This window comes from Marmota flaviventris, chromosome 20, assembly GCF_047511675.1.
Source record: "Marmota flaviventris isolate mMarFla1 chromosome 20, mMarFla1.hap1, whole genome shotgun sequence".
NCBI classification, from domain to species: Eukaryota; Metazoa; Chordata; class Mammalia; order Rodentia; family Sciuridae; genus Marmota; species Marmota flaviventris.
Window position 1 is genome coordinate 18,292,750 of NC_092517.1, and position 22,577 is coordinate 18,315,326.

The 22,577-nt window shown below is 64.2% G+C and overlaps 1 protein-coding gene across 2 annotated transcripts in view; it reads right to left on the reverse strand.

Moving 5' to 3' along the window:
- Fbln2 (fibulin 2) overlaps window positions 1-22,577 on the reverse strand; it is a 39,756-nt gene that overhangs the window by 12,087 nt on the left and 5,092 nt on the right. Inside the window, exons 2-9 of one of the 2 annotated variants that reach the window (XM_071605891.1) lie at window positions 17,717-18,947; window positions 10,014-10,122; window positions 8,462-8,591; window positions 5,690-5,867; window positions 4,402-4,611; window positions 3,732-3,845; window positions 3,108-3,209; window positions 1,042-1,182 (exon numbers count right to left, since the gene is read on the reverse strand). In XM_071605891.1, the coding sequence (XP_071461992.1) occupies window positions 1,042-1,182; window positions 3,108-3,209; window positions 3,732-3,845; window positions 4,402-4,611; window positions 5,690-5,867; window positions 8,462-8,591; window positions 10,014-10,122; window positions 17,717-18,944 (2,212 nt within the window). In that variant the 5' untranslated portion in view covers window positions 18,945-18,947. The remainder of the gene's footprint in view (window positions 1-1,041; window positions 1,183-3,107; window positions 3,210-3,731; window positions 3,846-4,401; window positions 4,612-5,689; window positions 5,868-8,461; window positions 8,592-10,013; window positions 10,123-17,716; window positions 18,948-22,577) is intronic. The other variant, XM_071605892.1, reaches the window with a different exon arrangement.

Consider the following 22,577-nt stretch of genomic DNA (forward strand, 5'->3'; position numbering starts at 1 on the left):
CCCTCTCCAGCGACAACAGCTGCTCTGCCCGTGTCTCTGCTACAGCTTGAGCCCCCGTGTCCCCTGCTGTGCCTTTGCGTCTACCTCCATTTGGGGACCATGCCCTGTAGATAACCAAGGGCTCCTGTGTCCTTGGCCCACCACCCACAGAGGCCCGGGAGCCCCGGCCGCTGGCCACACCAGCACCAAGGAATAGGCCGGAGCGCCATCACCCAGCAGCCACTGCGGCCTGCGCAGGGTGGGCACTGGGTCCAGGCCCTGCCTCCTCCACTGGGCACCACAGAGGCTGAGAGAGGGTAGCTGAACTGCTCGGGGTCACCCAGCAAATGGTGGGGTACAAAACCAGATTAGCTGGACCCCAGCCTCTGTCATGCACCTCTGGAGAAGATTCTAGATGCATCCCAAGTACCTGGACAGCTAGGCCCAGGCTCTGGACTGTACATGTCCAGTGGTCATCAAAGGAAGATCAACGTAAGATCCACTTTTTTTTATTTGGTACCAGGGATTGAACCCAGGGTGCTTAACCCCTGAGCCACATCCCAGCCCTTTTCTACTTTATTTAGAGACAGGGGTCTCACTGAGGTGCCTAGGGCCTCACTAAGTGGCTGAGGCTGGCCTCCAACTTGCCATCCTCCTGCCTCAGCCTCCGGAGCGGCTAGGATGGCAGGTGTGCACCACCCCACCTGGAAGCAGCTTTCTCTGTAACAGACTAGGAAACTGTGGCCGGGAAAAGGCAAGTGACTTGTCCAAAGTCAGAGACGGGAACTCCCAGCTGCCCCACTGCCTCCAGACCCCACGGGGCCTGATGCCCTCTGCAGCGACCCACCCAGCCTGGGGACACATTCTGCTGAGTGTTCTGACTCCTTGGGATGTCGCTGGACAAAGAGGCTTCCCCGAGGAAAGACAGGACAAGAGGCCAGGACAAGGGCGTGAGACGGAGCGGGGGTGCCGGCTGGGGACAGCTCACGGAGGGGCCTTAGCGCGTGGCAGGCGCGTGGAGCAGAGCGGCCGTGAGCAGGCGGCGGGAGGCCTGGCGCTTACCCACGCACTTCCTGTGCGCGTTGAGGATAAAGCCCTGGGCACAGAGCAGTGTGTGATTGACACAGGAGAAGGATCCCAGGGTGTTCACACAGAACTGTCGCCGGCCACAATCGTGAGTGCCCGCCAGGCACTCGTCTTGGTCTAGCCGCAGCCACGGGAGGAAAACAGAGTGGCCGTTAGAGGTGCCAGCCACAGGTCCGCAGGCTGAGACCCGGGGGGCAGGACCCACCTGTCCAGGGCCTCCCAGCCCGTCCGTGGGACAGCTCAGCCTGGACCCAAGTCTGAGTCCACAGAGCCCCAAGATGGCAAGTGAGGCTCAGAGAGGGCAGGCGGCCCACCCACAGTCACACAGCAGGGCAGATCAGACACCGCCTCCTGCCCCCCCTGCGAACCTGCCCCAGCCCTGGTAACAGAAGGGGCTGCAGCCCCCAGTGCTCAGGGGGCCAGGTGGTCACAGGGACAGGAGAGGGCCCAGGGTCAGAGCAGCTCAGTGGGCACGGCAGGGCTGAGCTCTGGCCAAAGGGGGGTGGAGGTGCGGCCCTGCTGGGCAGACGTACCAAGATGCAGGAGAAACCTCACGTCTGCAGACGCTCTAAGAACCTTGGGGTTGTCACGGTTGGAGAGTCACTTTTTTTTTTTTTTTTTGGTGACAGGAATTGACCCAGGGGCACCAGAGCCCAGAGCCCGTCCCCGCCCTCCTTTGTGTTTTAATTTGAAACAGGGTCTCCCTGAGGTGCCTAGGGCCCCACTGTTGCTGAGGCTGGCCTCCACCTTGCCATCCTCCTGCCTCAGCCTCCTGAGTGGCTGGGTGGGCAGACGTGGCCACGCGCCTGGCTTCATTTGATCATTGAGAACACAGCGGAGAGGGAGGACATCTCCACAGGGCAGGCTGCCTGCACCCGTAGGACGTCTGTCTGCAGCCTCCGGCCTCAGCTCTTACTTCCAGAGGACCAAGGGGACCTGCAGACATGGGGACACTGACCAGTCCACATGGCCAGCAGAGGCAGAGTGGGGCTGGGCCCTGGGCCTCAGGTTGCTCATGGGGGCCAGGCTCAAAGGAATCCTGACCCAAGAGCAATGCCTTCCTCAGGCCCTCAGGGTCTGGGGGGGACAGGAAGCAGAGCCCAGAGGACACAGTATCACCTGGTCCTGAAACCTGTCCCCACATGGAGAGAGAGACCTGCATGCTACCACCATGCTGTGTGATTCAGGCAAATCCGTTGCCCTCTCTGTGCTCACAGGGTATTTTTGGTCCACATGGGAACCCATCTCACAGAAGAGGTGGACACAGGGCAGGTTCTTTTTAGGACAGCAGGAGGGATGGGGCCATCTCTGCATGCCACCCACACGACAATGGGGCATGTCGTCTCTCTGTCCCTCTGATCTCTACCCAAGTGGGAACGTGGATGTACTTGCTGGCCACAGACCAACAGCCACCCAGACAGGGGTGACCCTCAAGGACAGGCGAGCTGAGATGTGGTCCATGAGCCAGGCCCGAGGGTCGCTCTGAGAAACACAAAGACCTCAGCCGGGCGCAGGGGCTCACGGGTGGGTCATTCCAGAGCTCGGGGGGCTGAGGCAGGAGGATTGTGAGTTGGAAGCCAGCCTCAGCCACAGCCTCAGCCACAGCGAGGCCGTGAGCAGCTCAGGGAGGCCCTGTCTGTCCAGAACAGGGCTGGGGACAGGGCTCAGGGGTTGGGGGGCCCAAGTTCAGCCCCTGGGACCAAAAAGAAAGAAATGCGGATCCTCAGGCCACCCAGACCTGCAGGTCGGGACCTCTGGGGAGTCCCTGGTCAGGGCTGCAGGGGACGGGGATGATGTCCGGGCTGCGTAGCATGGCTCCGCAGTCACCAGGAGAACGGGCGAAGGAGCTGGCCCTGGGCCTCAGGAGCAGGACATGGGCCCACCCGGGGGCACCTCCCACATGGCTCGGTGACACAGAGTGACTGTCTCAGGGCTCCAGGGGACTCTGTCCCAGGAGCCAGACCTCATGGACACGGCGAGGCTGTGGCCTGCCCCCCACCGCGACCCCCAGGTTCCCCAGGCGGCAGCAGCCGGGTCCTCACCTTCGCAGGACACGCCGTCCGCCATGATGGCGTATCCAGGGAAGCAGGAGCACATGGCCGTGCCCCCGACCACGCGGCACACCTGCCGGCACGGCCCATTGTCTGCAGGGGGGACAGGGACATCAGGTGCCGCCCGCCACCCTCCTCCCACCACCTGCCACCCCCACCCGCCACGCGGCTCCTCGCGACTCAGATCTGAGTTCAACAGAAACAGGCCCAGAGAGGGCAGAGGACAGTGGACGAGTGGACAGACAGACGGGTGGACTGACGGACGGGTGGACAGACGGACGGGCGGGAAGGTGGGTGGTCAGGTGGATGGGCGGGCGGATCAGTGTGTGTGGGGGGTGGATGGGCAGGTGGATAGATGGGTGGACAGATAGACGAGTGGACGGACAGGTGAGTGGACAGGTGGGCGGCTGGGTGGATGGACTTACAAATGGGAGATCACGAACACACTCCCGGCACCAGGAATGACCGGGTGACAGGTGGCCTGAGTCTCCCTCCCCAAGTCCCCGGTGAGAGGACAGGGCCAGGTGCTGAGGCGGGGGCCACATGCCCAGCACTGGAGCCCTCGGCACCTACCTTGGTGGCCCCGGGACCCCCGGGGACACCACCCCTGCTCACCTTTGCAGGTGTTGGGCTGCGGCCGGGGCAGCGGGATAGTGTTGGGAGGCTCCTGGGCTGGCTCTGGGTTCAGCGGGGTCTCCTGGGCAGCCCCCTGCTGCGGGGACTCTCCGTCTGTGAGGACAGCAGCGGGCTCAGTCTTCCCCGGGCCTCAGCACTCACGGGCACCAGCCGTCCTTGGCCAGGGCCACCACAGAGACAACAACTCCGGGGTGGGGGGGACGGGAGGTGATTATCTGAGTGAAGATCCATGGACCACCAGGCACGGTGGCCCACGCCTGAACTCCCAGCAGCTGGGGAGGCTGAGGCAGGAGGATGGAGTTGGAGGCCAGCCTCAGCAAAAGCGAGGTGCTCAGCAACTCAGTGAGACCAACAAAAAGCAGGGCTGGGGACGTGGCTCGGGGGTCGAGGGCCCTGAGCTGAGTCCATAGTGCCTCCTCAAACAGAAAAGAAGGAATCACCCCCCGGACCCCTGCCAGGAAGGGGCCGTCTGCACCAGGGCCACCCGAGATCCCCCAGAGTGGGCAGGCGGCTGACCCCTGTGGAAGGAAGCCCCGTCTGCCGGCCTCCCGAGTCCCCAAGCCTGGGGTCCCCAGCTCCTGCCGGTTCCCACGTGTGCACGACCACAGGCCCCTTCCCAGGAAGGCCGCTCTGCCCGGGCCTGGCCTACCTGGGCGGCAGGTGCGGCCGTCGTCCTGCAGCGCAAAGCCGGGGAAGCAGGCGCAGCGGTAGGAGCCCACCGTGTTGACGCACAGGTGCTGGCACAGCTCCCCGGGCAGCAGCAGGCACTCGTCCTGGTCATCGCCGGGCAGGCTGTTGGCCATCTCCGCCTCTGGGCCCAGGGACAGGGCCTCCTGGCTCGCCAGGTCCTCCTCTGAAACTGGGGTGCAGGTCAGCGGTCAGAGATGGTGAGGACGGAGGGAGGGTGGACAGCCCATACAGATGGACACCAGAGAGGTGGGGGAGTGGGGGGATGGATGCAGGGGGGACGGATGGATGGAGAGAGAAAGAAATGAAAGGAAGCCAGGAACAGTGGCCCACGCCTGTTATCCCAGCAGCTCAGGAGGCTGAGGCAGGAGGATCGCAAGTTGGAGGCCAGCCGCAGGGAAAGTGAGGCCTAAGCAGCTCAGTGAGACCCTGTCTCTAAATAGGGCTGGGGACGGGGCTCAGGGACCAGGTGCCCTAAGTTCAATCCCCAGAACCAAAATTAAAGAAAAAGAAATGGACGGATGGGTGGGCAGATAAGTGGAGGGATGGGTGTGTGGGTGGTTTGTGGATGCGGGGACAGAGGAGGGCTGGACGGCTGGGTGGACACACAGGTGGGCAGATGAACAGACACGTCCAGCAACAGGAAGGAAAGGCTGGGGGCTGGTCCATGTGCCCCCACAGTCCCCTGTGAGTGACAGGGCCTGTCACCCAGGGGGGGTTGCTCAGGGGTTGGAATGGATTCAGCACCTCTGGACTCAGGGACAGTGCACAGGACAGTGGGCCTGGCTCCCCTCAAGGTCTGACCCGTCCAGAGACCCCGTGCCTGTCCACCGACCAGTGAGGTCTGCGGTGGCTGCAGCAGGGGATCAGCCCCTCCCCGCGCAGGGAGGCCTGGGAGTGGGCGAGGGTCTGGGCGGAGCTGCCCCCTAAGGCTGGGGAGGCCCAGCCCGCAGCCCAGGCCTCCGCCCTCCTGCCAGGACCCGGGGCTGGGCCCTGGGAGGACCCCAGACCCCACCCCTGGTGAACCTGGTCCTCAGGCCAGTGCTCAGCCAGAGCCCTGGGTGGACAGACAGGTGGACAGACATGCAGGTGGACAGATGGATGGGTTGATGGACGGTGGACAGATCTGTGGATGGGTGGACGGACAGATTCATGGATGGATACATGGATGGACGGACACACAGATTTCTGGATGGATGGACGAGCAGACAAGTGGCCACAGGCGCCCCGGCCTGGCAGGCGTCACCCACCTCTGCGTGGCGCAGCCTCGGGCTCCGGGGGCCGGCGCACCTCGGGCACGAGCGGGTCCTGTCCCTCGCAGCAGGACAGCATGGCGTGGCTGCAGGGGTAGCCCAGGCCGGGGATGGCCTCGCAGGGCTGGCCCTCGGCCCTTACGCGGAGCCCCAGGCCGCAGCAGTCGCAGCATTGCTGGAGGGCAGGGGACGGCCGTCAGCGCCTGCTGTTCCCCACGACCGTCCACCTCCCCGGCCTCAGAGCCCCGTGGCACAGGCAGGACCCCAAGAATGAGCAGGGGGCTCTGGAGTCAAACTTGTCTTCCGCCCGCCCACGCCCTCTCCCAGGGCAGGGGCGCCTGTCCCCGGGTCCTGTGGCGCAGGACAGGGCCAGGCTAGTTTTTTGAAATAAGCCATAAATGGCCTTTTATAGAAAAAACTATGAACTCACCACCAGCCCTGGCCGGTCCCCTAGCATACAGCAGTCCTAGTCGGGCCAGATGCTGGTCCCCCAGGCCCCTGCAGTTCCCCAAGTGTCACCAGGCTTTCAGGAGATCTTTTGGGGACTGACTCTACTCAGAAGTATATATTCTTGCTCTCCTTTGAGCACACTTGTGATGGCTGGGGCTTTCGCAGCCATACTGAGCCATGAAGATTGAAGCTCTGAGCTAAGAACAGAAGCCTGGTCCCTAAAGCTGTCGCGTGGCTCTGTCTCATCTCAGGCCGTCGGTCCCAAAAAGAAACTTGGTGTCACTGTTTCTAAATCTGTGATGGTGGAGTGGTTGTGATAACAGCCCCAACTGTTCCTGCATTTTCTGACTTTGCCACGTGCTGTTCCAGCTTCTCTTACTAAGCAAGTTAGCTGGGCGCAGTGGCCCACACCCATGATCCCAGCGGCTCGGGAGGCTGAGGCAGGAGGATTGCAAGTTGGAGGCCAGCCTCAACAAGTTAGCAAGACCCTGTCTCGATGTTTAGGAATTGTTAAGGACTGGGGTGTGGCTCAGCGGACAGCAGCCCTGGTCAGCCCCAGCACAGGACAGAAGGCAGGCGTTTCCAACCACCTAGTTGTGCCCATGGACTTGCTTTGGCCAAAAGGTGGAGACAGAAGGACGGTGTTCCGGTTTGAGCCGAGGCCACAGAAGGCTCTGCACGCGGCCACTGCACGGGCCCCGCCGGCCTGGGAGGAGGAGAGGCCACACAGGGCAGCCTCAGATCAAGGCCGGCCCAGGTCGCCTGTGGGCAGCCACCCGAGGCCGCCCAACCAGGAGCCGCTGACGGGGCACAGTCAGAGAGACGGATCCTGCCTGAGCCAAGCCTGGGGCGGTCTGCCGCCCACCAGAGCTGGCCGGTGCTGCGGACGCGTGACGTCCATGGACCAAAGACCCGTGTGTCCCCAGCCCCGCAAAGTCCCCAGTGCTCACGGCCATCGAGAGGCACTGAGCCCAGAGGCGAGGGGCAGACGGACTCCAGACCTGCCTCGCCACACGGCAGGCTCTGGGGGAGTGACCCCAGAGTGACAAGACCCAGTCGGAATCCTCTGCCCAGTGCCACCTGGAGCCTGAGAGACGGGGGTCTTCGGTTCCTCCCTCTCGGCCCCTCTGACTCGGGACCGACACCCTGGTCCTCTGCCCTCACCTCAGGGTCCATACCAAGCCCGACCTCCTCCTTGCTCGTGTTCAGTGGGCAGCCGACCTCTCCTTCCCAGCCTCCCCTGCAGCTAGGCCTGGCCCCCAGTCCATCTAAGTAGCAGTACAGAGAACAGAGGGGATCTTCGAGTGTCCACGGACACAAATGGCACTGTATCTCACAAGAGCCAAGAGCAAAAGGCACCGCATGATCACTGAAGGGTGGATGGACCAAGAAAATGTAATCCAGGCAGAGAGTGGAGTACTATACAGCCTTTAAAAAGGAAGGGAATCCTGACCTACGCTATCACGTGGATAGAGGCTGAGGTCGGTGAGCCCATCTCAGGAGGATGGCACCATGAGGCCCTGACACTGTACAAGGTCCCAGAATAAGCCAATTCACAGAGCAGGATGGGGACCAGGGGCTGGGAGGGGCATGGGCTGGTGTTGAGTGGACACAGTCTCCATGCGGGAAGATGAAGGAGTCCTACAGAGGGAGGGTGGGGACAGCCACGTGACAACGTGAATGTGCCCCAATCAGGCTGAGGACCCCACCCCACCCCTGTGCACCTTCCCCTCCCTCTGCTCTGTCACTGCTCTGGTGGGCTCTGACCCCATCTGTACCCACCGCCCACATGAGACAACCATTCACAACGGTCCCCACAGGGATCCCGGTCATGGCCCTCAAAAATGCCCCAGCGTCCCGTCCCTCCACAGCACCGCCACAGTCCCGCCAGCGACGGACGGACGGGACCTGCTTGGTCACCTCTCGACCTCAACTGCGGCCACCCTTGGTTTCCTGGCTCCTCTCAGCCACGCCCGGGCCACATAACCTACGTCCCACCACAGGGCCTTGGCACCTGCTGCTCCCTGCCCCCAGAAAGACCCCCATGCCACCCACCACCCTGACCACGGCCCCCAGGGCAGGGGGCCCCCCAGGCTCACTGCCACATGCCCAGCCCCGAGGCAGCCCATGTTCAAGAACCTATGGACCGATGGCCAACGCAGCTGCTGGTGGGACTTTCTGGGCGGGTGGCAGGTCCCCCGACCCCAAATGAGCCCCAACAAGGAGCCCTGCAGAGGGGAGCTGCCCGGCCCTGGAGGACCGTCGGACCCACGCCAGTCCACCCGTCCTGGCCGTGCCTGCCCCCGCCCCCGGGCTTGCCTTGTACAGGGAGACGCCACAGGTGTCATTGTCCTCGGCCCCACAGGGCCCGCCCTCCTTGGCCACCAGGACGCCGGCCAGGCAGCTCTTCTCCTTCAGGTAGGACGTGCAGCAGTATCTCTGGGCCGTCCTGCAAGAGAGGTGGCTCAGCCGCGGCTGGCTCCTGTTCTCCCAGGGACCCTCTCGGGGGGTGACAGTCCCCATTTCACAGAAGGAAAGTAGCAGCCGGGCACGGTGGGCACACCCGTCATCCCAGGGCTCAGGAGGCTGAGGCAGGAGGATCGTGAGTTGGAGGCCAGCCTCAGCAACTCAGTGAGGCCCTGTCTCTAAATAAGTACCAAAAACACAGAGGGGAGGTGGAGGGTCTCAGAGGAGGGACCTGTGTGCAGCTCCGCGGCCCCACGTCCCCTTGGCTTGAACACAAAGACTGGGTCTGTGTCCAGCTGGACTCGAGGCTGCACGTTCCTGACCACGGAGGACCAGGCCGAGGGGCACAGACAAACCAGCAGGTGCAGCGTCCCCAGCGGATGAGGCTGTGGCACAGTGGCCACCAGGACAGCTAGGTTCCAACTCTGACCCTCCGTGCCCCCGAACTGACGGGACGGCACAGAGGACAGGGGAGGGACCAGTGGGACCAAAATCCCTCTGAAGAGGGCAATGTGGGCTGGACACCAGAACACAGGGCCTGCTCTTGGCCGGGCTGGCAGCGAGCTGTGGGGCTCAGGTGGACGGAGCGACCTCTCTGAGCCCTGCCTGCCTTGTCCAGAAAAAGGAGTCGGCTGGAAGAGACGGCTTCTATGCGACACAGAGCCCTGCCGACCTTCCCTGGGCCTGGCAGGGGGCACTGGCTGGGAAGCAGCAGGGGTCCCAGGGGCGGGGAGAGGTCAAGCCACTGGAGACCCCAGGGAGGCTGAGGACAGAGAACTCCTGGGGCTGCTTCTACCTCAGGGCTGGAGGGTCCCCAAGGGAGTAGTGTTCAGCGGTGGCCGTCAGCAGGTGACTGGATCATGGGGACTGACTCAGTGGGCTCAGCCAGCGAAGTGCCATGACTTTTTTTTGGCCACCAGGATGGAACCCAAGACCCTCGACCCCCAGCCCCAGCCCTCTGTGCACCATATTTAGAGACAGGGTCTCACTGAGTGGCTGAGGCTGGCCTCCAACTCGTGATCCTCCTGCCTCAGCCTCCCGAGCCGCTGGGATGGCAGGCGTGCGCCAGGGTGCCTGGGGGGACTCGTCACTCTAGTGGACTCTTGGAAGGTGGTGGACACGCGGGAGGTGGGCCCAGCTGAAGGAGTGGGCCCTGGGGGCTGTGCCCGTGGGACCAACCCTTGCCCACTCCGTCCCTGGCTCCTGGGTACCAGGCTGTGGGCTCCATGCTACCATGTGCCCGCCAGGCGCCAGCCAGGACGGGACCTCAGAGACCTGAGCCAAGGTCACCCTCCCGTCCCTTCTGCTGTTTCTTCTCTGGCACTTTTGTCACGGCGCCCCTGCAGCCCCAGGTCAGGGAGCACCACCCGCCAGCAGCGTGGAGCAGGGGACGGGGACGGCTCACCTGCAGACGTCGCCCTCGGTGCCCTCGGGGATCCCTGTGCATTCGTCCCTGAGGATGGCCCACTGCTGCCCGGCCGCACAGCACGTCTCCACCAGCTCCCGGGTGGACCCTGGGGATGACCAGGACACAGTCACCACGCACAGCGCGGGCGGCTGGCCACTGGCCAGACCTGTCCCCAGGTGGGGGGCACGGTGCCCACTCGCAGCTCGGCGTCACCGTCGTCTCTGCAGAATGGCCTGGGTTGGGTGCCCCCGCGGGGTTGGGAGGGACACAGACAGTAACTGACGAGGTCACCCAGGCTCAGAGGGGTCCGAGTGACGCTTCCTGGGCCCAGCCCCACGAGTCTTCCCTAGAGCTGTCCCCAAAGGAACCAGCAGGCCACAAAGTCTCCAGCTCTCAACCTGAGGGGCAGCAATGGAGGGGCTCAGCGTGAGCCTGGCACCTGTGAGGCCCAGGCTCCGTCCCCAGCACAGGACTAGATGGACACAAGGTGTGTGCATGAAGGCCTCGGTTAAGACAACTGGGTGGACTGGCTACTGCCACCTTCACTGCCTACAGAACAAACACTTGCATAGCCCAGCGCCACGGACGGAAGGACAGGCGAAGCCACCTCTAAGATCTCTACAGCTGACAAGAAATCACCATCAAAGAAACATACGTGTGCAGGGCCCCATGCCTGTCCTCCCAGGAGCTCGGGAGGCTGAGGTAGGAGGATCCCAAGTTGGAGGCCAGCCTCAGCAACTCAACAAGCAAGACCTAGTCTCTAAGTAAAATCTAAAAAGGGCTGGGGACGGGGCTCAGGGGTTCAGAACCCCTGGGCTCCATCCCTGGTACTAACAGGAAAAGAATGTCACGCGTAGGCTTCGACTATTGGGGTGCCTGCGGCCGATGAGGGACAGATGCTGCGAAAAAGAGGGAAGCAGAGGTTCCCGAGGAGCGTCTTCCCTTCCACAGAACAGCCTCCATCCAGTCCCCACGCACAGAGCTCCAGGGGCCAGATGGTGGGGGATGAGGAATGGGAGACCATCCCCTGCCCCCACACTACCACCCCGTCACTCCCAGCTGCCAGTTGGGGTCACCTTGGTGGGAGGGATGGACTCAGAGCTGCCCTGGGCTCTGCTTCCCTCCCGCCCAGAGCTGTGCTGCTTGGTCAGTTTTCAGTCACTGTGACAGACGACCCGAGACAAGCGGCTTACGAAGCAAAAAGGTTTACTCTGGCTCAGAGTTGGGGAGTCTGCGGTCCACGACCGGCTGGCCCTGTGGCTTTGACCTGTGGTGGCAGGTCACAGTAGGAGCTCGGGAAAAGTGCTCGCCTCGTGGGGGTGGCAGGGAAGACAGGACCAGGTGGGCACTGCCCGATTCCCTTTGAGGACAAGCCCCCGGGTACCTCAAGGCCACCCTGAGGCTCCCCCACCTCCCACGGGCTTGGCTTTCACTCAGGCTTCTTGGGGGACATTTGCAACCCAGAGCAGAGCAACTGCCCACGGGCCTCTCCGAGCCACAGCCCCCACCCCCACCCCCCGCCGGGGACACACCCAGGAGGGAGCCAGCTCCCGAGGCCCTCACCCTGGTCCCCACGGCCACCGACCCGAGCTGTTCCTCCTCATTCCAGATTGTCCCTCAGCCAGGCTCAGCCCTGTCTGCGCAGAGGGGGCCGCACCCGGGTCCCTGCAGGCTCGGAGCCCTGAGACCCCGCTCTCCTGCCCTGTGCCCCCGGCCCCACGCTGACCCGACACACAGTCCCTTCCTGAGGCTCCTTCCCAGCCCCGACTCAGCCAGGAGGGGCCACTGGCGGGGAGCCGGCTCGAGTCAGGCCTGCAGAGCCCTGGGCAGCTCCCTACCTGGCCCCCGGCCTCCGCTCGTAACCAGGGGCGGGAAAGAACAGGTGGCAGCAGTGAGCCTGTGACTGCTGAGTGTTTAAAAAAACGATTTGAGTTATCTGCCAATATTTATAAAGCTGGAAGCTTTTATATGAAACTCCCGATTCCAGCTTCCCTCAGCAAATCCAAAGTTCTGCTGTGTTTCTTGTCACCAGGGATTGAACCCAGGGGCTCTTGACCCCTGAGCCCCGTCCTCAGCCCTATGCTGGATTTTATTTAGAGACAGGGTCTGCCTGAGTTGCTCAGGGCGTCAAGTTGCTGAGGCTGGCCTCCTAACTTGCGATCCTCCCGCCTCAGCCTCCAGAGCCCCTGGGGTGACAGGTGTGGGCCACCGTACCTGCCGACAATCCACATTCGGGGCTGGGCTGGGTCCCCACGCTCCAGGGCTAACCCCTGAGCGTGTGCGACAGGCTGGAGGGCAGGGACCTGGAGCAGGACGAGATCACCCACCCCCACCTTAGTGGCCCGGGAGCAGCAGCACCACAGCCAGACCCTGCCCCTTCTGCTCCCCTTTGCCACAGGCGCCCACGGATCCGTAGCCTCCCTGACTCCACGCCAGGACGGAGGCCCGGGTCCCACCAGCCCTGACCCCCCATCAAGAGCCAGCCATCTGCAGGAGTCCCGGGACCGCGATCTGGACAATGAGGATGTGTCTGCTGGCAGGGGCCACGGGGCCCACCGGAGGGTGGGAAGGACCCAGGACAAGGGCCCTGGTGGCCACCAAGCATCTCCCTTCATGGGCCTCAGGGACCTCGGACAATTCCCTGCAGCTCTCTGGGCCTCAGTCACCCTGACCATATGCTGGCTGTCACAGTGCCGTCCCCCTCTTCGGGTGCAGGGTGTCCCTGAAGCTCAGGGGACGGGGCACGTCCAAGAACGAGCCCAGGCACAGGCCGCACCCCACGCCCCACCCGGCAGGAGGGAGCCGGCTGCAGACGGGCGCAGGCCAGCGGTCCTCCTCCGGTCACCGACGGCCGCCCACGGCCCGGCTGCTCAGCCAGGGGAAGGGCTCTCGGTTTGGGCGTCTGCTGGCTCCGGGGGCAGGGCGGAGACTGCGCATGAGCAGCGTCCCCCGAGAGGACACTGGCTGCACATCTGGCCCAGCTGGAGTGACAAACAGGGGCGGGGACGGAAAGTGGGCAGTGAACACCCCACACACACCCTGCCCCAGCAGGCCTGTCCTTGGCTCTTTCACCAGAGGGGACGGTCCCCGGCCAGCTGAAGACACACGTGCTCATTCACTGGAACCAAAACACGCATCCGCCGCCCCTCCCACCCTGGACCCCAGGAGCAGGGGACAGACGGGACTACGGCCCTGGGCGGCTGCTCTGTGCTGCAGAACAGCTCAGCTCCCCAACCCTGGGACCAACCCCACATCTGACAGATGCAGAAAATGAGGCTCAGAGAGGGTGAGTCGCTTGCCTGAGGTCACACAGCCAGGAGCAGGGAACAGGAACTCAGCCTCTGGGGCCCCCCCCGGGCCCCCCCCAAGCCAGGCTTCCCAGCCAGCATGGGAACCGCAGTCAAGGAGAGGACCGAGGCCCCAGCCCCGGAGCACTGACCTTGGCCAGATGCAGAGCTCTCCTGGAAGCATCAAGTCCTCAGGACAAAGGACTCAGAGGCCACCCAAGCCTGGCCCAGCTAGGAGGTGCTGGCAGAAGCTGCCCCGGGCCCACAACACCACCTGGGGCTGAGACGCTGGAAGGCTGGCTGCCCGGCCTGGGCGTGGACAGGGAGCAGCTCAGAAGCCGAGTCCAGGGGCCATCGCAGCCGAGGACAGCCACGGAGGGCAGAGCCCCACCACACAGAGTCCTGGCCTGTGCCTGATGCACCTTCTTCCTCACGAGAACCCGGCTCTAGGAGGGAGCCCTCTGTGAGCACCCTCTTTTGTGTTTTTGGTACCAGAGATGGAACCCAGGGGTGCTGACCACGGAGCCACATCCCAGCCCTTTTTATATTTTATTTAGAGTCAGGGCCTCGCTAAGTGGCTGAAGCTGGCCTCCAAGTTGTGATCCTCCTACCTCAGCCTCCCAAGCTGGCCTGGGCTGTGAGCCCCTTTTGTGGATGAGGAAACTGAGGCCTGAGACAACTAAACAATTGGCCTAAAGGCCACACAGCTCCTGAGGGCCCGAGTCAGCCTCCAGCAAGGGCAGGGGACAGGAAACCCAGCTCCCACCACCAACAGACCTGGGTTTGGGCTGAGTCCACCCACTGGCCCGGGCCTCGGGCCAGGCACACTTCCGCCTGGGTGGGAAGGATCGCGTAAGCCTTTTGTTTTGAGATGACGTCAGGCTGGGACAGGAGATGGGGGCAGGTCCAGGGCGCGGAGGCCCACTCTCCCTACTCATCCCACGGCACGTCCAGGACTCTAAAGCAGTTGTCATTGCAAGGAGCCCCTGAAGCTGTCCTCAAGCCTGGGGGACATCAGCCACACCTGGCCTAGCCAACCTGTGGGTTTGGAAAGCCACCGATTCCAAAAACAGCTCTAAAGACCAAAGAAGCCCATCTGGACAGAGCCCAGACCTTCAGACCTGTCTCTGTGAAATGACCCGTGGCCTCTCGGCCATCGATCTGTCAGCAGCTCCACTGTCGCAGAATCTGCCCCCAAGCCAGCCCGTGGCACAGCCCACGGCACAGCCACACGGGCCAGAAAGCAGTTTACCAGGAATCCCTGCCGTTTCTAGCCGCCTGCTGCATGCCCAGCCCAAAGAGGCCCACCGGTGGGCGGGGCCTCGTGGCAGTAGGGCGGGGCCTCCTCTGGCCACGCCCACCGCCCACCTGAGGCTGAGCGGGCAGCAAGGCCCTCAGACGGCTCACAAACGGGGGCGGCAGGGCTCTAGGAGAGGTGGCGCCCAAGGCCCCGGATGACAGGGCACCGAGGAACGGGCCCTGGCTCACGCCCTGGACTCTGCTGGTCTACCTTCCTTCCTCTGTCCACATCTGACGATCCAGAATCTTCCTGCAGGTTCCAGCGTCTGCAAGCCTCCGGTCCCTCCACCTGCGACCGAGCAGCAGGTGCACAGAAGCCCGGAGCCCGCGCCCGCGGACCGTCAGTCATCCCCGAATGACGGCTCCTAACTGATGCGGGAAGCGGTGCCCTGCGTGGGCGCGGGACAGGGAGAGGAGGGCCCGCTCAGCATGGCGCCCTCAACCTGAGGTTGGGCCCACTCCGTCCCCAGAGCTCCTCACCCGGGGTCTGACGCGCCGCCTCTGGCCATCGGAGCAGGCCACCAGGACCGAGGCCAGCTTGCCGCAGACAGGAACTTGCCCTGAGGAATTGCGGTGGCGGATGCTGGGACGCCCGGGCCTCCCGCTGGCCTGCCATGGATGCCCCCCGCAGCCCCGCACTGTCGGACCCTGAGCTCAGGCGAGGTGGGGCAGTGGCAGCTGAGCCACCCACAAGTCCTCCGAGGGCTGCGGGGCTTCACGGGGTCCCAGTCCCCACCAGCTGACCCCTCCCCGTTGGCTTCAGGAACCTGAAGCTCCTGCGAGATGGTTGAGTCACCAACCATGTGTCAGGGTCCCAAAATCCTAGAACCCTGGACCACCTTCGTGGACCCTCAAGTCACCACAGACGAAGACTTAAAACACCGATCGGATCATGCCACCCCCTGCCTTAGACCTTCCACGGCTCCCCTCTGCCCTTGGGATAAAGGCCCAGATCTTCATCCTGAGGATACGCATGTCACCCTGGAACTAGCTCCTGTTCCTCACATCAGTCACAGGGCCTCCTTTCCATCCAATAGATTCCCTCTGGCCACGGGGCCTTTGCACATGCTATTGCTCTGGCCCCTCGCTGCCGTCCCGTGATCACCACACCTCAGCTCTTCCCTGATAGCACTTGGCCTTCCCCGATGCCCAGGAAGAATGGCTGCCCCAGGCACCCTCCCAGAGCGCCCACACTGCCCAGGCCCAACCTACTCCCAGCTCTGACTCCAGCCTGCGGGACTCAGGATCCCTCCCACCAAGCCTCTCGACTCCCCAGGGGCGGGTCTGTGCTGGGGTCTGTGACAGCTCGGTTTTTCTCGAGTCCTCATTTCTTCCTGCCCTCACAGTGGTTTCCGAGTGTCCGTAGCGTGCCTGGACACGAGGAGAGAGCTCAGCCATCAGAGTGTGCCCAGCGCCTGTCCCCAGTCCCAGGGTTCCCGTCAGCCGCGCCCTGCAGGACGGGCCAGTGAGGCCCTGAGGAAGGGGCCCCTTTCCTGCCCCGCTGTCCTGGGGCTCACGGAGGCTGTGCGGGGGCCTCTGCCAGGCTGGGGCTGCTTGCAGCTGCTCCCGGAACCTCTGACCTGCAGAGGGCCACCTGGACCCCAGGGATTCTCTCTGTCCTGGTTCTACAGAGTACTGCCACCAGAGGGGTCCCTGGCCCCCTCTGTGGTGCCAGCCTGGCAGGAAAAGCCACCCTCCCAAAGCATCCTGAGTGACAGCAGACGTCCCGGGCCGGGGAGCTGGGCATGTGGATTCCATTAGGCCACATCTGGACCCGCTCAGAGGCAGGCAGCCTGGGCCCTGGCACGGCTCCGACTCACAGGGAGGACCCCCGCCCCAGTCGGGGGCCAGGCGGTGGCTGGAAACCCTTCTCCAGGCCCCCTGGCTGCCATGGCAACATAGCTGGGGGGTCACTTCCAGCCCATCCCCCTCCTCCACAACCGGCGTCCAGGGCGGAGCAGGGCTGAGCCACCTCCAGCCCGCCCGCCCCCCAGCCTCCATGACCAGGACCCCCGCCCCGGCCTCCCCCAACAGCAGCAGCCAGAAGGCCCCTCGGCCAGACCCCCTCCCACACCGCGTACCCACAACAGCAACCCTGTGGGTGCACTTGGGGGTTCTGGTGGCCCCGGGTGAGGACCGGAGCCTGTCTCACTCGCCGGCTCCGCCCTGCAGAGGGCGCACCCTAAACCTCAGACAGCAGGTCACTGCTAGCTGGGGTGCGGCCCCCACGCATCTGATTCTTGGCAAGTCTCAGCGGCTGGTGCTGGGCGGCCGCAGCCCCTGCAATGCCCCAGACACCCCCTGAGGCAGGACTTCCTGCAGCTCGCAGAGAAACAGAGGCACAAAGCCCAGGTCACTCGCCCACATCTAGGTGAGTCCTGGAGCCAGTGCACAGGAAGTGGGGCACAGGTGGCCCCAGTGGGGAGGAGGACAGGGTGGCTGATGGCCAGGCCTGAATTTCCGGGTCCCAGTGACACCCACCCTCTCCCAGACTCCCCTTCCCTTCCCTGCACACCAAGTCATTGCCTGTCCCACACCCACTCCGTCATGCCTCAGGACCTTTGCATGTGCTTCCAGGGGATCTATCTCCCAGAGAGCCTCATCGAAACACACCTGAGAATCCCGGGGTAGTGACAAAGAACTACTGGGATTCCTGAGAACAAAATGGGGTTCCCTGAGGCCTGGGACCCCAGGAGGTAGGCGGCTTGGACAAGGCTGTGACTGCCCGCCCCTCCGGACGTGTACTTCCTCCGACTCCCTGTCACCCGCTGGCTCTGCAGGCTAAGGCTGTCCCAGTCCCCGCCCACAGCCACTGCCAGCTCCCGTCATCCCAGCAGCCACACCTCCTGAGTCCCTTCTGACACCAGTGTCCCCCCCTGTGAGCTACTGGGTCCTGCTCACAGGTGACACCTAGGAGGGTTTGTGGAATGAATGCTCCCAGAGGCCCCTCCCTGGGCTTTCCGCAGAGGCCCCCAGGGAGGCTGCGCTGTGGATCAGGCCCGTCTCTGGCCTCCTAGGTCCAGGGGCTGGTGGCCTGGTCCCCTCGCTGTGCAGAGAGCCAGAAGTGGTCCAGGTCCTACAGCCCCGGACCTTGAAGAGAGCACAAAGTCTTACCTTCAGGGATGCCTCTGGGGATGGAGTGCACGGAGTTGGGGTCCACGTCCTCCTCCTCCTGGACTCGGGGCGGCTGCGGCCGGAACTGGGGCCCAGCCTGGGTGGGGGGCGCTTGGGGCTGCTCCGGGGCCTCAGTGGCCGGAACTGGGGGCGCGCTGGGCTCTGCGGGGTCCCCAGGGGCGCGGGGCGGGGTGGGCTCTGGGCTGTGGCCTTCAGTGTCCGACCCCGGGGACGCGCTGGTCTTGGGCGCAGAGCCACGCGGGGTGGCCTGGGCCTCGGGGATCAGGTTTTCCTCCATCCCCGACTGGGCTGCGGCTGCCGCCTCTGGGGCACGGAGACCGGGGCCGGCCAGGGCGGCGGTGGGCAGCGCCTCCAGCTCCCCGATGGCCTCCTGGGCCTCCTGCCCTCCGTCGTCCGTGTCGTCGGTCACTCTCCTGGATTTGGCTTGCGCGGGCGCAGGAGGCCCCAAAGCGGTGGCTGCGGTGGGCCTGGGCAGGGCAGCTGGCCAGGGGGTGGCCTGGAGGGTGGCCGGGGCCTGGTTCCCGCCACCCAGGGCCGCTGGGGGACCTCCCGCCCCGGCCTCCGCCTCGCCGGCCTCCGCCTCGGCCACCTCCTGGTCGTAGCTGTAGGGGTCGTCGTAGTGCCGCTCGGTGTCGCCGTCCTCGGGCTCCGACGCGTTGCCCTCGCAGCCTGGCAGGCGGTAGCAGATGAGCGCGCCGCCGGCGTCGGGGCAGTGGCAGGCGCGACAGGGCGCCAGGTGCACCGTGTGGCCAGCCGGGTGCTTGAGGCCGCGGTGCACGCAGCCGAGGCGGCCGCACTGCGGGCAGCTGTCGGCGGCCACCACGGCCTCGATGCAGTTGGGGGGCAGCTCTGGGCACAGCATGAAGCGGCAGCTGATCTTGCCGCCGCCGGGCGGGCACGAGCACTCGGTGCTGCCGAAGTCCACGAGGTAGGAGCGGCCGGCGGGCACGCGGCCGTCGGGGAAGCCACCGCGCACGCAGTCGTAGTACTGGTAGCCCTCGCAGGGACAGCCGCGCTGCACGCACGTCGCGCAGCACTCGCCCGGCGCCAGCGCCTCCTCGATGCAGTGCTCCAGCGGCGGGCACTGCGCGCCCGTGCAGTCGGGCCAGGGCGCGGCCGCCCCCGGGCTGAGGGCCAGAGCCAGGGTCAAGGTCCAGGTCAGGGCCGGGGCCGGCCAGCTTCCTGCGGGCTCCCGGGGCAGCGCCATGACCTGCAGGAGGGAGGAAGCCGTGAGCACCGATGGGACGGCTTCGCACGCGGGGCGCTTCAGAGGCCCCACAGTGCACATGTCCCGTCACCGCGTCACCCCGGAATCATGGCAGCTCTATACCTGCCCGCTCAGGGTCACTGGACCCCCTTGGTCAGCGCTCTAACGCAAGCCTATGCTCTCTTTCCCTCACACACACCCTGTCACACTCAGCTAGCAGGGTACAGTACCAGCGACGGACACCCTGAGCTTCTACTGTCTATGGTCCCCAAGCGGTTCCACAGCGTCTCACCCACAAGCAAGCGTACCCGCGGCGCCGGCGCACGGGGCCACGCCTGCGCACGTGCGGCGCACGGGGCCACGCCTGCGCACGTGCGGCGCACGGGGCCACGCCTGCGCACGTGCGGCGCACGGGGCCACGCCTGCGCACGTGCGGCGCACGGGGCCACGCCTGCGCACGTGCGGCGCACCGAGCGTGGCCACAGAGGGTCACCCAACTTTTTTTGTTGTTGTTGTTATCAGGGATTAAACCCAGGGACGCCCAACCCCTGAGCCACGTACCAGCTCCTTTTACACTTTATTTAGAGACAGGATCTGACTGAGCTGTTGAGTGCCTTGCTAAGCTGCTGAGGCTGGCCTACCTCTGCCTCGTGAGCTGCTGGGATGACAGGCGTTTTCCGCTGCACCCGGCCCAAAAGGATTTTTCTTCACCCAAAATGTGGCTTGACCCAGCTCCTTGGCGGGTAGCCAGACAGCATGGCCAAGAGTGGGTGCTGGGCAGGAACAAGCCCCTTCCCCGGGGTTTGGCACACCCATTGACGCTTCATCTGAAGCTCCAGCCTCAGGCCCAGGCCAGAGAAACCCTGGGAAGGTGACCTCAGCCCCAAGGATGCCACCAGCCAACGCATCCTGGGCACCTCCCTGCCCCTGGCGGCCCAGCAGCGCTGACTCCAGGTGCTGCGGATTCCTCCCAGAACAGCCCCCGGCCGCAGACTCCGCCCCGGCCGCAGACTCCGCCCCGGCCGCAGACTCCGCCCCGGCCGCAGACTCCGCCCCGGCCGCAGACTCCGCCCCGGCCGCAGACTCCGCCCCGGCCGCAGACTCCGCCCCGGCCAGGCAGCAGGCTTCCTGCCGTCCAGGTGCCAGCGGTTCCCCAGTGGCTGCCCTCACACCCACAGCCTCAGCCCCAAGGCTCCCGACTGCCCAGCTCTGCAGGGGCCCTCTAAACACTCCCTGGGCTCTCTTCCTGACAGCCTTCCTCTTCCAAACACCACCCAAATGCCACCTCCTCGCCAGTCCTCCCCTCCTCCCCACCCTTGCAGAAGCCACGCGAGTTCCCACAGGCCCACGGAGGCAGTGCAGCCCTGCAGATGTGCTGCTGGCCCTGGGGGCTACCTGCTCAGTCCCGGGAGTGATGACCTCGAGGGACTCCCAGCCCCATGTCCTCCCGTCTCCCGGGGACCAGTGACCCAGGGTCAGGGTGGGACGGTGGCCCTCAGGCCTTGGCTACTCTCTGAGACCCTCCCTGTTGGCCAAGGTCCCCAGCGGCCCGCCCAGCCTTCAGGCCCAGGGGCTACGGTGCCCTCATGGCTACTGTCCTGGGCACCCCCTCCTCCCTGACAGGCAGGACCCCAGGAGGGTCACAGACCAGTGTAGCTTCCCAACTGAGGGCCACGTGGTGAAGGGGACAAAGAGGCAGAGACGCAGCCCCTGCCGTCCCTGCAAATGACAAACACCCAGAGCCCGAGACAGAAGACAGTTTATGTTCAGGGACTCACTGGACAGGACTGGACACTCGCCCACAGGGAAGGGACTGGAGTGGTTGCGACACGCCCTAAACAAGAGCCTTGTCATGACTTTGAACTCCCTGCACTAGGACAGCAGGTGACAGCAGCTCCAGGCCACCGCGTGTCATCCTTGAAGGACTGTGATTAACTGAGCGTCAACAGAGGAGCCCAGGGCATCCCAAGTGCCAACTGCCCGCTGTCCAGCGGGTCCCCTCCTGGCCTCAAGGGACACTTAGAGGACCAGCGCCGGGCAGACCAGCTGGGTTGCCGGTCACAACCAGCAACCAACGAGGCTTGGCCCCTCCTCATTATGACGGGCCAGGAATGGGCAGGTGACAATGTGGCCAGTGAGACTCAGCATGGTGGCCGTCCCCACAGGGTGCCCAGCTTGCACCTGAGGTCTGGGACCCTGGGCAGCAAGGTGAGGGTTTGGCCACCGCAGGAGGGGCCATGGGAGCCACCCTGCTGAGCCTGGTGACCCTGAGAGGACCCGCTTTGGCCCAGAGGCTTGGAGGCCGAGGCAGGAGGATCAGGAGCTGGAGGCCAGCCTTAGCAACAGCGAGGCCCTGAGCAGCTCAGCGAAGCCCGGTCTCTAAATAAAACACAAACAGGGCTGGGACAGGGCTCAGGGGTCGAGGACACCTGGGGTGAACCCCCAGTTCCCAAACAAAAGAGAGAGGAAGGAGAACGCAGTGGCTAAGGCTGGCCCTGGGGGCAGGGACCGGGTGCTGATGGGCGCAGAGGCCTGTCCGGGATGATGACAAAGTTCTGCGAAGGACAGCGATGATGGCCACCCGAGGAGCTGAGTTCACTCCGCGACACTGAGCTGAGCCTTCCAATGGCAGACTTTAGGCATATTTTGCCAAAATAAAAAATAATAGCACATGGGGACCACGGAGCCCAAGTGAGTCATAAGCCACAGAGAGGGGACGAGGGAATAAAAGAACCAAAGACCTAACAGGAAGTAAGGGCTGCTCCTGAGACCTTCCTGGAGGAGTGAGCTTCCTGGCAGCCAAGGCCAAAGGGGAAATTAGACAGTGACCCAGGGGCCCCCAGTCTGCTAAAAGGAAGTCGTCAAGTTCACTGGGGAAAATAAACGTGCTCTTGGCACAGGATCCCAGTCGGGGTTGGCGCTGTTGGTCAGGCTCATGAGTGGTCACCACTCCTCCGTGCCAGCGGGATGTCAGGCCCTGGCAACATTCCAGGATTTTTTTTTTAACCACGCTCTACAGATGAGGAAACTGAGGCCCAGAGAAGGTACGTGATCTGCCCGAGGTCACATGACTAGTAAAAGGTGGCGGAGGCATGGAACTGCAGGGCCTGGCGGATGCAGGACAGTTAGAGCCCCACAGTTCCCAGTTCTTCAAGCACCTGCCAGCCAGGCACCTGCTGAGTGGCTCAGGAGGCTGAAGCAGGAGGATCATGAGTTGGAGGCCAGCCGCAGCAACTCACTGAGGCCCTGAGCAACTCAGCGAGACCCTGGCTCTAAATAAAGAATAAATAGGGCTGGGACGGGGCTCAGGGGTTAGTGCCCAGGGTTCAATCCCTCGCTCAAAAAAAAGTCGCTGGTCTTGCTGCACTAAAAACAGGGGTCACTCAATAAATGTCCAACATGGACAAACTAAACACAGTGGCTTCTGGTGCCCCAGACCTCAGGCCCGCCGTCCTGCCCTCCCTGCAGGCTGGTCCCTCCTCTACACGCACCCTTCCAGCCCTGTCCTACAGACCTGCCCTGAGCCCTGCACCTCAAAGTCCTGGCCTCTCCAGCCTGCAGATGGCCCTGTGGCTTCAGGGCTCACAGGAGGGCCCTTCCAAATGGGGCTGGAGATGACCTCAGGGACAGACT